Source organism: Akebia trifoliata, chromosome 4, assembly GCF_017979445.1.
Source record: "Akebia trifoliata isolate Shusen 1 chromosome 4, ASM1797944v1, whole genome shotgun sequence".
Lineage (NCBI taxonomy): Eukaryota > Viridiplantae > Streptophyta > Magnoliopsida > Ranunculales > Lardizabalaceae > Akebia > Akebia trifoliata.
In genome coordinates this window covers 10,081,437-10,093,227 of record NC_141378.1, presented here as the reverse complement: position 1 = coordinate 10,093,227, position 11,791 = coordinate 10,081,437, and the positions used below count along the sequence as shown (strand labels likewise).

At 34.1% G+C, this 11,791-nt stretch overlaps 1 protein-coding gene across 2 annotated transcripts; it reads left to right on the top strand.

Annotated features, from left to right (window-relative positions):
* The first annotated feature begins 5,485 nt into the window (after positions 1–5,485).
* LOC147403675 (transcription initiation factor TFIID subunit 14b-like) lies at positions 5,486–9,912 on the top strand. 2 transcript variants are annotated; one of them, XM_086439344.1, is made up of 6 exons: positions 5,486–5,759; positions 5,922–6,010; positions 6,086–6,307; positions 6,395–6,582; positions 6,681–6,802; positions 9,589–9,912. In XM_086439344.1, exons 1-6 carry the CDS (start codon positions 5,646–5,648, stop codon positions 9,673–9,675), a joined length of 822 nt encoding a protein of 273 aa, XP_086295470.1. In that variant the 5' UTR covers positions 5,486–5,645; the 3' UTR covers positions 9,676–9,912. The 2 variants fall into 2 exon arrangements, with proteins under 2 accessions (XP_086295470.1, XP_086295471.1); XM_086439345.1 differs by lacking the exon at positions 5,922–6,010 and having other exon boundaries at positions 5,510–5,759.
* Positions 9,913–11,791: the final 1,879 nt, after the last annotated feature.

The following is an 11,791-nucleotide window of genomic DNA, read 5'->3' as shown; positions in this document are numbered from 1 at the left end:
TTCCCTCTCATTGTCGGACACTCAATTGGACCACTAACCCTTAAAAACTCTGATAATTCCATATTCAAACATCCAAGTTTATACTACCTTTTATAATTATTAGATTTGATCATTTTTCATAATTGATTTGATTATTCCTATCAAAGTAGTCCTTGATCGAGTACAGATTTTACCCTAACAAATTGTTATCGTACTTAGAAAATTACAATTTAAAGAGCTATCGAAAAATTAATTTGAAAGAATTAAAAATAAATAAAAATAAAAATTTAAATCACAATCAGATCTAACAAAACGAGAAAACATTTCTCTATTACAAGTCTAAAAAAAAAATGAACAATGCGAATTTGTTCTTGTGGAATCAATTTTTAGACTTCGTCAAAAATATTTTGCACTGTAATAATTATTATCTTCATTGGTTGTTTACGATTAAATTGTGATTATTGAAATAAATCTTGGGCATGGCCAATTGTCTAATTTTTTTTTCAACAATTTTAGTAATGCTATTGTATTACTATTTAAGTTATTTTCAAAATTCACAGGTTCAACAAGATGATTGTGATTATCATGGCCATTTGATTGTGTTGATGTATCAAACTTTTAATGCTAGTTAGAGGAAAAAAATTAATTTTTAATATTAGTGACGTGTCTATCCTTGGTCCTTCCCATAGCTATTTTCGATGAAAGTAAGTTGCATCAAACTTGTTCTCCTTCCCGCCTTCTTTTTCTTTTCTTCGTATTTGTTTGAGATGATTCTTTTTTAAGGTAAATCTCGATATTACCCTCGTCAACTAAGAAAATGCCATGCTTTGTCCTTTAAGCTTTTCGAACTTTAATCCCTCGAACATTTACTAAGAATCATAGTTGTAAAGTTTAGATTCAGCAATTATTTGACGAGTATTTAATTTCATTAATTTGAAAAAGTTTTATAAAAAAATTTTTGGTAAAATTCCAGAAATTTTACAAAATATTGTATTGGATTTCTTACCAAAACCTATCATCTTTAACTACTTTCTAAATCTTAATTTCTTCTTGAAGTTTGAACGACTAAAAAGTTAAAATTTTGGAGGTGAAGTGTACAGATATTATCATAGTTTATGATTAATTGAGGGATCGTTGATTAATTTGTCAATTCGTAGAATTAATCTATAACCCTTATTTCAGAGAATTTTATTTTTGTGACTATGCAATCTATGGTAAGAGCTATCTAGTGTCCTCATACACGCATATATTTGAGATTTAAACTCACCATTAAATTGGTCCCACATGCAATACACGACAACATCGATTAAGTCAAATGATGGAACCTCCCTTTGAAGTGGAAAATTACATAGTAACAAAGTTTGGATTTGATAATTAATTGTATGTGATTTAATTAAATTTGATAAACTTTTGTAAAATAAAAAGAAGATATCAAATTTTTTTGGAGGAATATACAAGTGATATTTTTTGGGGTTTTTTACCAAAATTCATCATCTTCAACTTCTCAAGGAAAAAAAAAAACAAACTCTTATTTTTGACATTTGAATGTTGAAAACAAATAAAACTGATGAGTAAAGAAATCCAATTAATTTTGTGAGTGACAATCACTAAGTCATTAAGTCAAAATCTAGCAAAAGACTTTGATATTTGTGAAAATATCTAAACCAACATCCAATGTTCTAGACATATTGGTGTCAAGTCATGATAATGACTATTCCACATGATATACTCAATTGACTCCCCCTGATGTGACATATGCAAGAATTGTAGATATATGTACTCCTCGAGATACACAATTACTCATCCTCATAAAATGTAGTTGTGTATCCTAAGGAATATAAAACTACAGGTCTTGCACATGTCGTGTTAGGGGAGAGTCGATTGAGTATGTCACGTGGAGGAGTCATTTTATCATGATTCATTGGTGTCATTGCTACAATTAAGGTTGTCAATTTGGCCCACTAAACCATTTAGTCCACTCTGTTGGGGGAAAAAAAGTTTTGTATAACAAGAACAACAAAATGGTAGTATGATGTGCTCATACAAGGGTGTGAAAACTACTGAATGAAGACTAGTTTTTAACAACTTAGTCTTGTTTCAACTCTAGAGAATTTCTTGTCGCTATAATATTAATCTCTACATTGTGATAAAAAGCTTTGAATCAGTTTTGATGTATCTCTCTCTTTACGTGGCAAGTAGGCCTCCAAATATTTGAGATATCCCTATGTTTTCAAACTGATAACTTAACTCATAACCTCAATCTTCACTTTTAGACCAATGAAAAATGATCTAAAAACCATTGATTTTTCTACTCAAAATTAATCATCTTGATACTTGAATAAGATAATGATGATAACTAGGGGGAGGAGGAGGAGGAGGAGGGCATTAAGGTCATTTTCTCATTAGTCTACCAAGAGAAGACTGAGGTAGGGGGCATGTAATTAATTTGTAAACATAAGGCGGTGTATCTCAAATTTTATGATAAAAAAGAAAAGAAAACCCTTTAAGGTCGGTGTTTGTGGGGTCTACAAGTATTTCATGGATGACAGCACACGTAGCACTCTGATCGAGGCTAGCATCAAATGCATGGAAGGGTCAATAACTGTGGATCATTGTGCATGCCATTTTGGATGACAAAATTACTAATCAAAATAATTACAGTATTACCAATGATTAGTTGTCACGTCACGCGCACCCTTTCCGCGTGAATTTGGTGATCTATATTCTTTCTACACAGCTGAAGTCACGCTTAAATTATGAAGAGAGTAAAAGGGATAAATGATGAAAATTTGAGGGACACTTAAAAGTCAAGGGTTCTCCCAATTATCATTTTTTTGGTCACGTGAGTGGCACTAGCGTTTAATAAAACTGAGTCATGCCGGGGTGCCATAGGATTTATTGTGATTCTCACAATTCTGATGTGGGCATGCATACGCAATCGTAGATTATTTTTACTCATATCGCGAGAAAACTCATCTATGGTTATGTGCACATCCCACGTCAGACTTGTGAGAATTGTAGTAAATTTTTTTTGTCATTTCAATATTTTTCAATAAAAATTGGAGTTTATGGTAGAGTTGCAATTTGGACGGGCTAATCCAAATTCAACCGGATTGATGGGTGAGTCTAGGTTGGATTGTATGAAAAATGAGTTGAGTATCGACTAAAAAAATCTCAACTCGAATTGAATTTGGGTTGAGGTTCCGAACAACCTGATTCAACCCGAATTCGATGCTATATATATATATATATATATATATATATATGTATAATAATAAAATAATTTTCTCTTCCTAAATATATTTAAGAAAATAATAATAATAATTAATGGATTTGGAGATTGTGTGCAAACTTATTTACTAGTAAATTTATTTTATTTTATTATATTGTACTTATTTTTTAAGATATAAAATAAAATTTATTTGTTAATCAAAATAAAATTAGATTTGCTTAATGAGCCCAACCCACCCAAAAATACCTAACTTGGGATAACCCGAGGTCAATCCGATTGTAGAAGCTCAATCTCAGGTAAAGCCTAAGTTCATGAGCTCTAACTCGATGGTCGAGTTGAGTTGAGTTCGGGTAGAGGGTTCTACAACTTGGGTTGACCTTCCAACCCACCTAATTTCTGATAATGATGAAATGTTTAGTTAGAATGTGGCATGTGCAAACGCACATATATCCATAATGACAAAGTCGTTGTTCAAAAATAATTTGGCAAAGAAAAAATTCGATAAAGTTGAAAAAACATTGGAAAATTTATTTGTGATAAAAAAAATATATATATATATTTCATATATTAATTTTTTTTCTTAATATGAATGTCAACTTCAGGGTGCTTGAATTCGTGTGAAACAACAAAATTTATTTTTTCTTTAATTATAAAAAGTAACTCAATTAGAAATCCCTTGTTCTTTAAATATATTTATGAGTAACCTTACTAATTAACTAAGATTTCAAATCTTAATAAGGCTTGTTGAACTCACCTTATGACATCAAAAAACATGATCCGATGACACAAGGATGTAGAGGACATAATTCTTAGGACTTTGAAAAAAATTATTTTTTTCACCATTGAATTTAATTTGAAGTTTGACTATTCGATAGCCGTCCGTTTTAAAAACTTAAAAACCTTGGGTTAAGTTCAAAATAAATTATTATTATTATTTTTTTTGTTGGATGAGAGTTTTTCCAATGTAGTCTTAAATATGCTTTGTGAGTATTCACAATTATCCGCATTCTTTTATAAATAAAAAAAAGTGGTTTTCTTTTAAATGTCACCGCTTTTATTTTTTAAAATCGTGATTTAATTGTTTGACCAGAAAATCACTATTAAATCACAGAAAGCACAAGTTTTTAAAAAACCTATAATTTTTGTCACTATGCATATCTCAAAAGGACTTATTCATAATTTAAAATATTGATTAAAAAGCTTTTTCTTATATTAAATAGTAAAAACAGATATATGAAAATTTTGAAAATTAAACAATGTGATTTTACATTATGGATTGCAATTTTATGAGTTTTAACTAAGATGACCATGATTTGGGAGCGGATCCTGTGTGACGCTATTTCCTATAGCACTTTATCTACAAGTGAGAGAGTGCCATATCAATGAGAAATAGCACCACAATCCCTTGTGTTGATGACCTAGATCAAATTTAAAGGAAAACAAATTAAAAAAATTTATTTTTTCATGCTCCAACACAATGAAAATGGACAGTTACTGAACCCTCAAATTTCAAATTATTTTGAGTGGTGTAGTTTTAACTTGTGATTGACGTGGCACATTGTCAACCGTTCAAAAGCGCTACAGGGCACTATAAGAAATGAGCGCTATAGAAGATCTACTCCCCTATGATTTATTAAATTTAAACTAGAGTGCAAACACCCATTTATCCAAGAGTTGCGATCAAGAATGATATCATGTTCCCATAACAAGATTAGGTGGCATGTTTTTATTGGAGTTCAAATGCACCGGATTTCATGCACGACTTGTTCATCGTTTTTATAAATAATGATCTTGCTGATAAAATACTAATGAACTCGCCGTTAAAAATATCAAGGCATTTGACTTTAACATTACTTGCGATCTCGTTGTAAAATACCAGTGAACTCGCTGTTAAAAATATCAAAGGCATTTGAATTTAACATTACTTGCAATCTCATTGATAATTTATCAATTATATTGTTGATTATAAAAGTTACTTTAAAATTACTTGCGATCTTATTGGTAATTTATCAGTTTGGAGTGCCAATAGCAGCTTAAACGAGATCGTTCTTTTTTCTTAACTTATTACATCTATTGGAAAATAACATTCACAAAACCGGTGGTTCATAGATCGAACCACTTTTATTACAAAATACGGTCAAATGTAGTCGGACCACTGGTTCGATCCAGTTCTATAACACAGTTATGATCTTGGACGGCTAGAACCGGGTTTTTTTGCCACATGGCAGATGTCTATTGGTCAGAAAACAGGGTAATAAGAAAACCCAAAAAGCCAAAACCCTATGAGAAACCGAACCGACAGTCTAAAACCGCAACACCTTAACTCGTCTTCATCAAGAGAAAGAACCCTAGAAACAATTTCGAAATCCTAATTTCTTCGATTTCACAGTTAACCAAATTTCAATTCGATTGTCGAGAAGATACAAACTATTAAATGCCTCACACATCTTCAAGAAAACATGGGGGAGATCAATCAGACGGGAGTGGCTCCGCCCCAAAATCACAGCGCACCAAATCGAGTAGAACCACCGAAGACAACGATAAGAAGGTAAAAATATGTTCTTTTTTTTCTTTCGATTTCGAGTGATTTCTGTGTCGAATTCAACCCAATTCAAAAAAATTAATCCTGGCTGTAGAAAACCCTAATTTTGAGGTTATATTTCTCCATAATTCAGTCGTTCTTAGTTTATTGTTGGTGTAATTTGTGTAGAGTTCGAACAAGAAACTCAAAGACGTCGAAATTAGCGTTCCTATAGTTTATGGAACTATTTCGTTCTGGCTCGGTAAAAAGGCGAGCGAGTAAGTAAGTTTGATTAATGGGTACTGGCCAATTTCCCACAATTTTGTATAATTTTCCTTAATTGGTTCAATTAGGTATCATTCACACAAATGGACTGTTTATGTTCGTGGTGCAACGAATGAGGATTTGGGTGTGGTGGTCAAAAGCGCCATATTTCAATTGCATCCCAGTTTTAATAACCCAACTAGGGTTGTGGAATCGCCCCCATTTGAGGTATCGGAGTCCGGTTGGGGTGAATTTGAGATTGGAATAAGTTTGTTCTTCCATGATGATGTTTGTGATAAACAGCTTGACTTGTGAGTTGTTTTGTTTGTTTGTTATTGAATTCTGATTTTCATTAATGAGTAGTTTTAAAATTTTAATAATGGATTCCCAATTGACAGATATCACCATTTGAAGTTGTACCCCGAGGAAGAATCAGGTCCTCAGTCTACCAAAAAACCAGTTGTCGTAGAATCTTATGATGAGATTGTTTTTTCTGAACCTTCGGAGGGTTTCTTTGCTCGTGTACAGAATCATCCAGCTGTGATTGTACCCAGATTGCCAGCTAGTTTTAATTTATCTGCCGCTGGTCTGTTTGTTTTTTTTTTGGTGCTGTTTGTATGTTCTTTTTAGTTTTTTTTTCTTTTAATGGTTTTTAAGCGAGAAATGAGCGTTGGTTTTATGTAGGATCGATCAACAGTGTGAATGAAAGGAAGAGAGGCGATACCAAAGATCACCCACTTACTCAGTGGTTCATGAATTTCTCGGAGGCGGATGAGCTATTAAAACTTGCGGCAGCTCGTCAGCAGGTTAGAATGAATTGGATGCTTTTTATTTCCCTTAAGGTTGAATTAAACATTCATGTCATTATTGATGGTAGTTCTCAATTTGTGATATTATGTATATAAGATAGATAGATGCAATGACATCTATGTATGCGTTGGGATGAGTCATTGGGGGTGGGAGTCACACACACGACGGACATGTGTGTGAAAACAATTCATGAACCCTTGGGTCCCCCCCGAGAGAAACTATGGAAAAGTTTAAGGTGATCAGATGTATTTTGTGATCAATGGTATTCTTTTACCCCCAAAGGCATGATGAGAATCTATAGGATGATTATTGTGATTTTCCAGTGGTCTTTTATTTAAGAGACAAGATTATTGTGATTGATCGATGGGGTTTTATTTAAGAGAAATCCTTGCTTGGGATTATCTAATACGTCTGAGATCTTCTATTTGTCAGAAGCTTCCATTCATATTTGTCGTCATCATTGCCTTATCCTCTATTTGTTGTTGGAAGTACGAATCCCTTTCCTCCATTCAATTTTATTTGGATGGTATCTTGAGTTCCAATGAATGGATTGTTTCAAGATTACGAGAAAGAGTGGCAAGGGTGCTGAGAAAATTAGATTAGACAAGCTTATGTTCATGTTAACTTGGATTTTTTGAGTTCTATGATAAGAGGATGGGGTTTAGGTATAAGTGGATTGGATGAGTGTTGAAATATGTCACGTCAGCATCACTCTCTGTTCTGGTCAATGGGAGTTCTGATGGGGGAAGGTAGTGGCAAATGGCTAAGTAGTAGGTTTCAGGGCATGAGTCGAGGTACCTGTAATGTCTCACCTTTAATTAGCTGATGATACACCAGTGTTCCTTGACACATCAGTTGAACATGTCAAATACTTGAGGGGTCTGTTATGTTGTTTTGAACTGGTTTTTGGATTACCTATTATCTTTAACAATACTCAAACATTGGGAATTGGAGTAGTTCCCAATATTTATGTCTTGGCAAGGATTTTGGAGTGTAAAATGGATACCTTACCGACTATGTATTTGGGTCTTCCCTTAGGAGTGCCTTATAAGAGGAGAGCAATATGGGACCCTGTCATTGAGAATGGGTCGAAGCCTAAGTGCATTAAAAAGAAGATATCTTTCCAAAGGAGCAAGTTGACTTTGAAAAAAGGTATCCTTGCTAGCATTCCAATCTTCCTTATTCCTTGGGAGTGTAGAGATGATTTGATAAGTTGATCAAGAACTTTCTTTTGTGTGATAAGTTGGGCAAACATAAGTTCCACTTGTTTAAGTGGAAAGTCATGTGCAAGCCCAAAGAGCAAGGGGGTTTGGGTATTCGACAGTTCAAATAAATGAACATCGCCTTGTCTAGAAAATGGTTGTGGAGGTTCAGGGTGGAACACCAGGGTCTATAGAGAAGGGTCATAAAAGTAGAATTTGGGTTTGAGAAAATTGAATTGGGAGAGTAAAGAAGCAGGACTGTAATTTGGTTATGGAGTATGGAATTATTATTATTATTATTATTTTGACGAGTAATGGAGTATGGAAATGCATTTCTGAAGTTCTTCCCGAGTTTCATAAAATGATGTGAATCGGAAGTGTGATATCATATGATTTTGTCTTTAGGTGAAACTTCAATGATTGGGAAGTACTACTATTCATTGGTCTCAGTGAGCAAATGTCCAATTTAATCACATTCCTATTGGGATGAAGACCACATAATCGAAGGTACCAACTTTCTAAGTTGGTTGAAGTATGTGGGTTTTGACACTGGGACCTGGGTTGAAAACCCTTCTTCACCTACTAATTATAAACCACTAATCTCACTTGCCTAGCAATATAAAAAAGAGGACCATGTAATTTGGGCTAACACTAGGGAGAAGGCCTTGGTCCATCTTTTTCACAAATTCCTTATCTTGGGTTTGGTATAGTTGAACTTTCCAGTGTCATCTATTTGGAACCAAAAAAAATTCTTCCAAGATCGTTTTGTTTTTAACAATTAGTTTGCAGCCTTGAATAAAAAGTTATGGTGGTCTGTGGTATTGTTTTAGTTGACTTTTGTTCCATGTGTAACGTGGTTTTAAAACTTGGTATTTGATCTTGTCTCACTCCCGCTTATTTCAAGTTGACTTTTAGGAGTCATCTTGTCTCAAATGAGTTTACTCTTTAACTTGTTATACAATTATTTATTAACATGTACTTATATGCAAATAGTTATAATTTTTTATTATTATAAAATAAAATGAATTAAAAGATTAACAGTTATGAGATCATATTTTTATTTTAAAAAATGGCTACTTAAATTATTAAAAAATCATTTTAATAAAAAATTCAATACCTGGTTGACTCGCTGAATTTTACTAACTTGACCTAGATTTTCAAAATATCACCCTAGTTTGCTGGATGATTCACATGGTGCATCTCACTCGTTTTATAACGATACCAAGATGACTACAGTCAGCTTGGTCTCGGAGGAGATTTGAAACCATGATGTAAAGTTTATGGGGAGTCATCTAATCGTATACTCTAATCTGTTCATTCCATTGTAAGGTTGTATATACTGTGTGGTCTCATTTCATGACGCTTTTTCAATTTTGACCCCCTCTTGACTGGTCCGAATAAAAGTTCAAGAATTTCGTCGAATGGTTTCTACCATGACATGTTTTGAATCCAACCAACTTTTCTTATTTTCCTTATTGCTTAATTGAATTCTGAGTTTTGAAGAATTTAACTATCTCAATCTTGAGAACTAATAGAGATGTGGGAAGAATTCATTTGAGAGTTTATCTTCGTTGTGATAGGTACAAGCTCATATTGTTCAACTCAAGAGACAGTTAAGTGTGATGGACGGGCAGCCACAGCTGTCAAAGCCCACCTCTGGTCAGTGAATATACTTGATCCCCCTAGATTTTTGAAGTTTTGCTCCTTCAGACTGGTATGTGGAGAGATGCAAAAGCTTACAAAGATGTAAAAAAAATAGTGATGATGTTGGTCTGGCTCGAGGAACTTGATACCTTATTTTATCTGTTTACCTCCATTGTGGACGAGCTAAATGACAATGTAGTTTTGTATCAAATCCTATCAGTTGATTTAAAACCACGAAAGCAAGGGATCAATTTCTTTTCTGATTGATTCGTTTGATTCCAAGTCAAGATTTTTGCTACCTTTTATATATATATACATTGAAAACTTGATATTAAACCTGCAGAACTTGTATTTAGACGATATCTTGCAGCACAACTTGAATCTAGTTGCCACTTGCCATATGCCATGTTATGCCCAGTGATAAATTTACCAAGGAATCAATAGAGTTGATGAGACTTGTCCATGATATGATTTTGATAGTATTGGATTCTCTACGCATGATTAGATTTTTTTCCTTTTGTTGTTTACTTCATGCTTTATCTTCTCATTGACGTCAATTGTTTGGTACATGTCACGCCTGCAATGATGTCACCTTACCTCCTACCCTTTTGGCACATTATGGGTCCCTCATGTTGGGTGCAAGATGAAACCTGCGGTCGTTGAGAGTTCGTTTGTAGGGTGCGATTTCACATCAATGTTTTTTGCTACCTTTGATGCAATACATGTGAATGTAAGTGTAGCTAGGGTACGTCCGGAAGTCCTTTGATGCTCTTAATTTTGTGAGTAACTGAAATTAGGGCAGTACTCTTTTTTTCGGATAGAGTATTGTGTGTTGTGTCAGGATCCTGACAAGGTAATTTTATTGTCACTCTTATCTTGGCTTGTCGCATCCTTATCCCTGGACCGCAAGGATACACCTATTTTCATTCAAGTGAGGTTGGAGAGAAAAAGAAAGAAAAGTCTTCATATTCTCTCCAACCTCACAACGAGCTGACATTAATCAAGGATCCTATTTCATGATAGAGTGTGCAGAAGAGATGTCTAGCTTCTTTTGGTATCCTGAACTCATGCATTCCAATTCATCATCAAACAGTGCATAGTGACAAAAATCGCCTATTTTTTTGAGAAAGTCGCTATTAATTTCGATTCTTGCAATTGGCTATCTTGTCCCGATCAAACTTGATAGAATTCCGGCAAATCCCAAATGCACCACCAAGAGATGACCTTGAAGATGATGCTCACATGGAATCATTGCTGTCAAATCATGAAGAGGATGCAGAAAATGTATCATTATATGGGAGTTGATGAATCTTCGATGAATTTTTATACTTAGGTTTGAAGTTGAACAATATTATAGTTTTGTAATTTTATTTAATAGATGAAAAATATGCATTTTTATATTTTCATAAATAATAATATGTTCTTTTTTATTTATTGTTAACTTTTTATACTTTTGCACCCAAAAAAAAAAAAAAAATCCAAAAATTTCCCAGCAGAATTATTCTCAGACCCCAACTTTGTCGCTACTGAACGGTGAACCAACCACTTCATTACTTACCCTCTGTAAATATTCCATTTTCCTTTCTTTCATATACAACCTGCATAGTTGTGATCTTTCCTCTTACCGGTCATAAAATAGTTAAATTTCTAATCTGACTGCTTCCTAACCTTTCTGGTAATTAAGGTTGTAAATAGTGTTGCTTACACTAGTTTCTTGGTGTTATCCACACTTTGCAGGTATGGATAGATAACATCATCAGTCATCACCCACCACACCAACTAGTCCCAACAAGAATCAATCTTGTGGTAACTTAGAAAGCAAAGGGAGGGTCTCATAAAAGATTCCAAGTGTGGTGGTTAGAAGTTTGAGAGAGGTGTTGAGGTAATAAGTTAGGCGTTTAAAGTAGTTGGGATGATCTCGCAGGACCTTTCTATGTTGTCTTTGCTAGGGATGTTAAGGGGGCAAGAGTAACATGGCTTTCATGTGCTGGGCAGAAGGCAGGGTCACCATCACCAATAGGGCCACCTACCAATGCTTCTGTTTTTATCTTCCATTCCCCAACCAATCTCATTCACAGAACATGGGGGTCTTCTTCCTAGGATTGTGACCCCATGGCCAATCCAATTTCACTCATTTTT

Coding starts and splice junctions, on each gene's coding strand:
- LOC147403675 (XM_086439344.1), top strand. CDS start 5,646: ATGCCTCACACATCTTCAAGAAAACATGGGGGAGATCAATCAGACGGG. Junction 6,583..6,680: donor TTTTAATTTATCTGCCGCTG/GTCTGTTTGTTT, acceptor GGTTTTATGTAG/GATCGATCAACAGTGTGAAT. Junction 6,803..9,588: donor TTGCGGCAGCTCGTCAGCAG/GTTAGAATGAAT, acceptor TCGTTGTGATAG/GTACAAGCTCATATTGTTCA.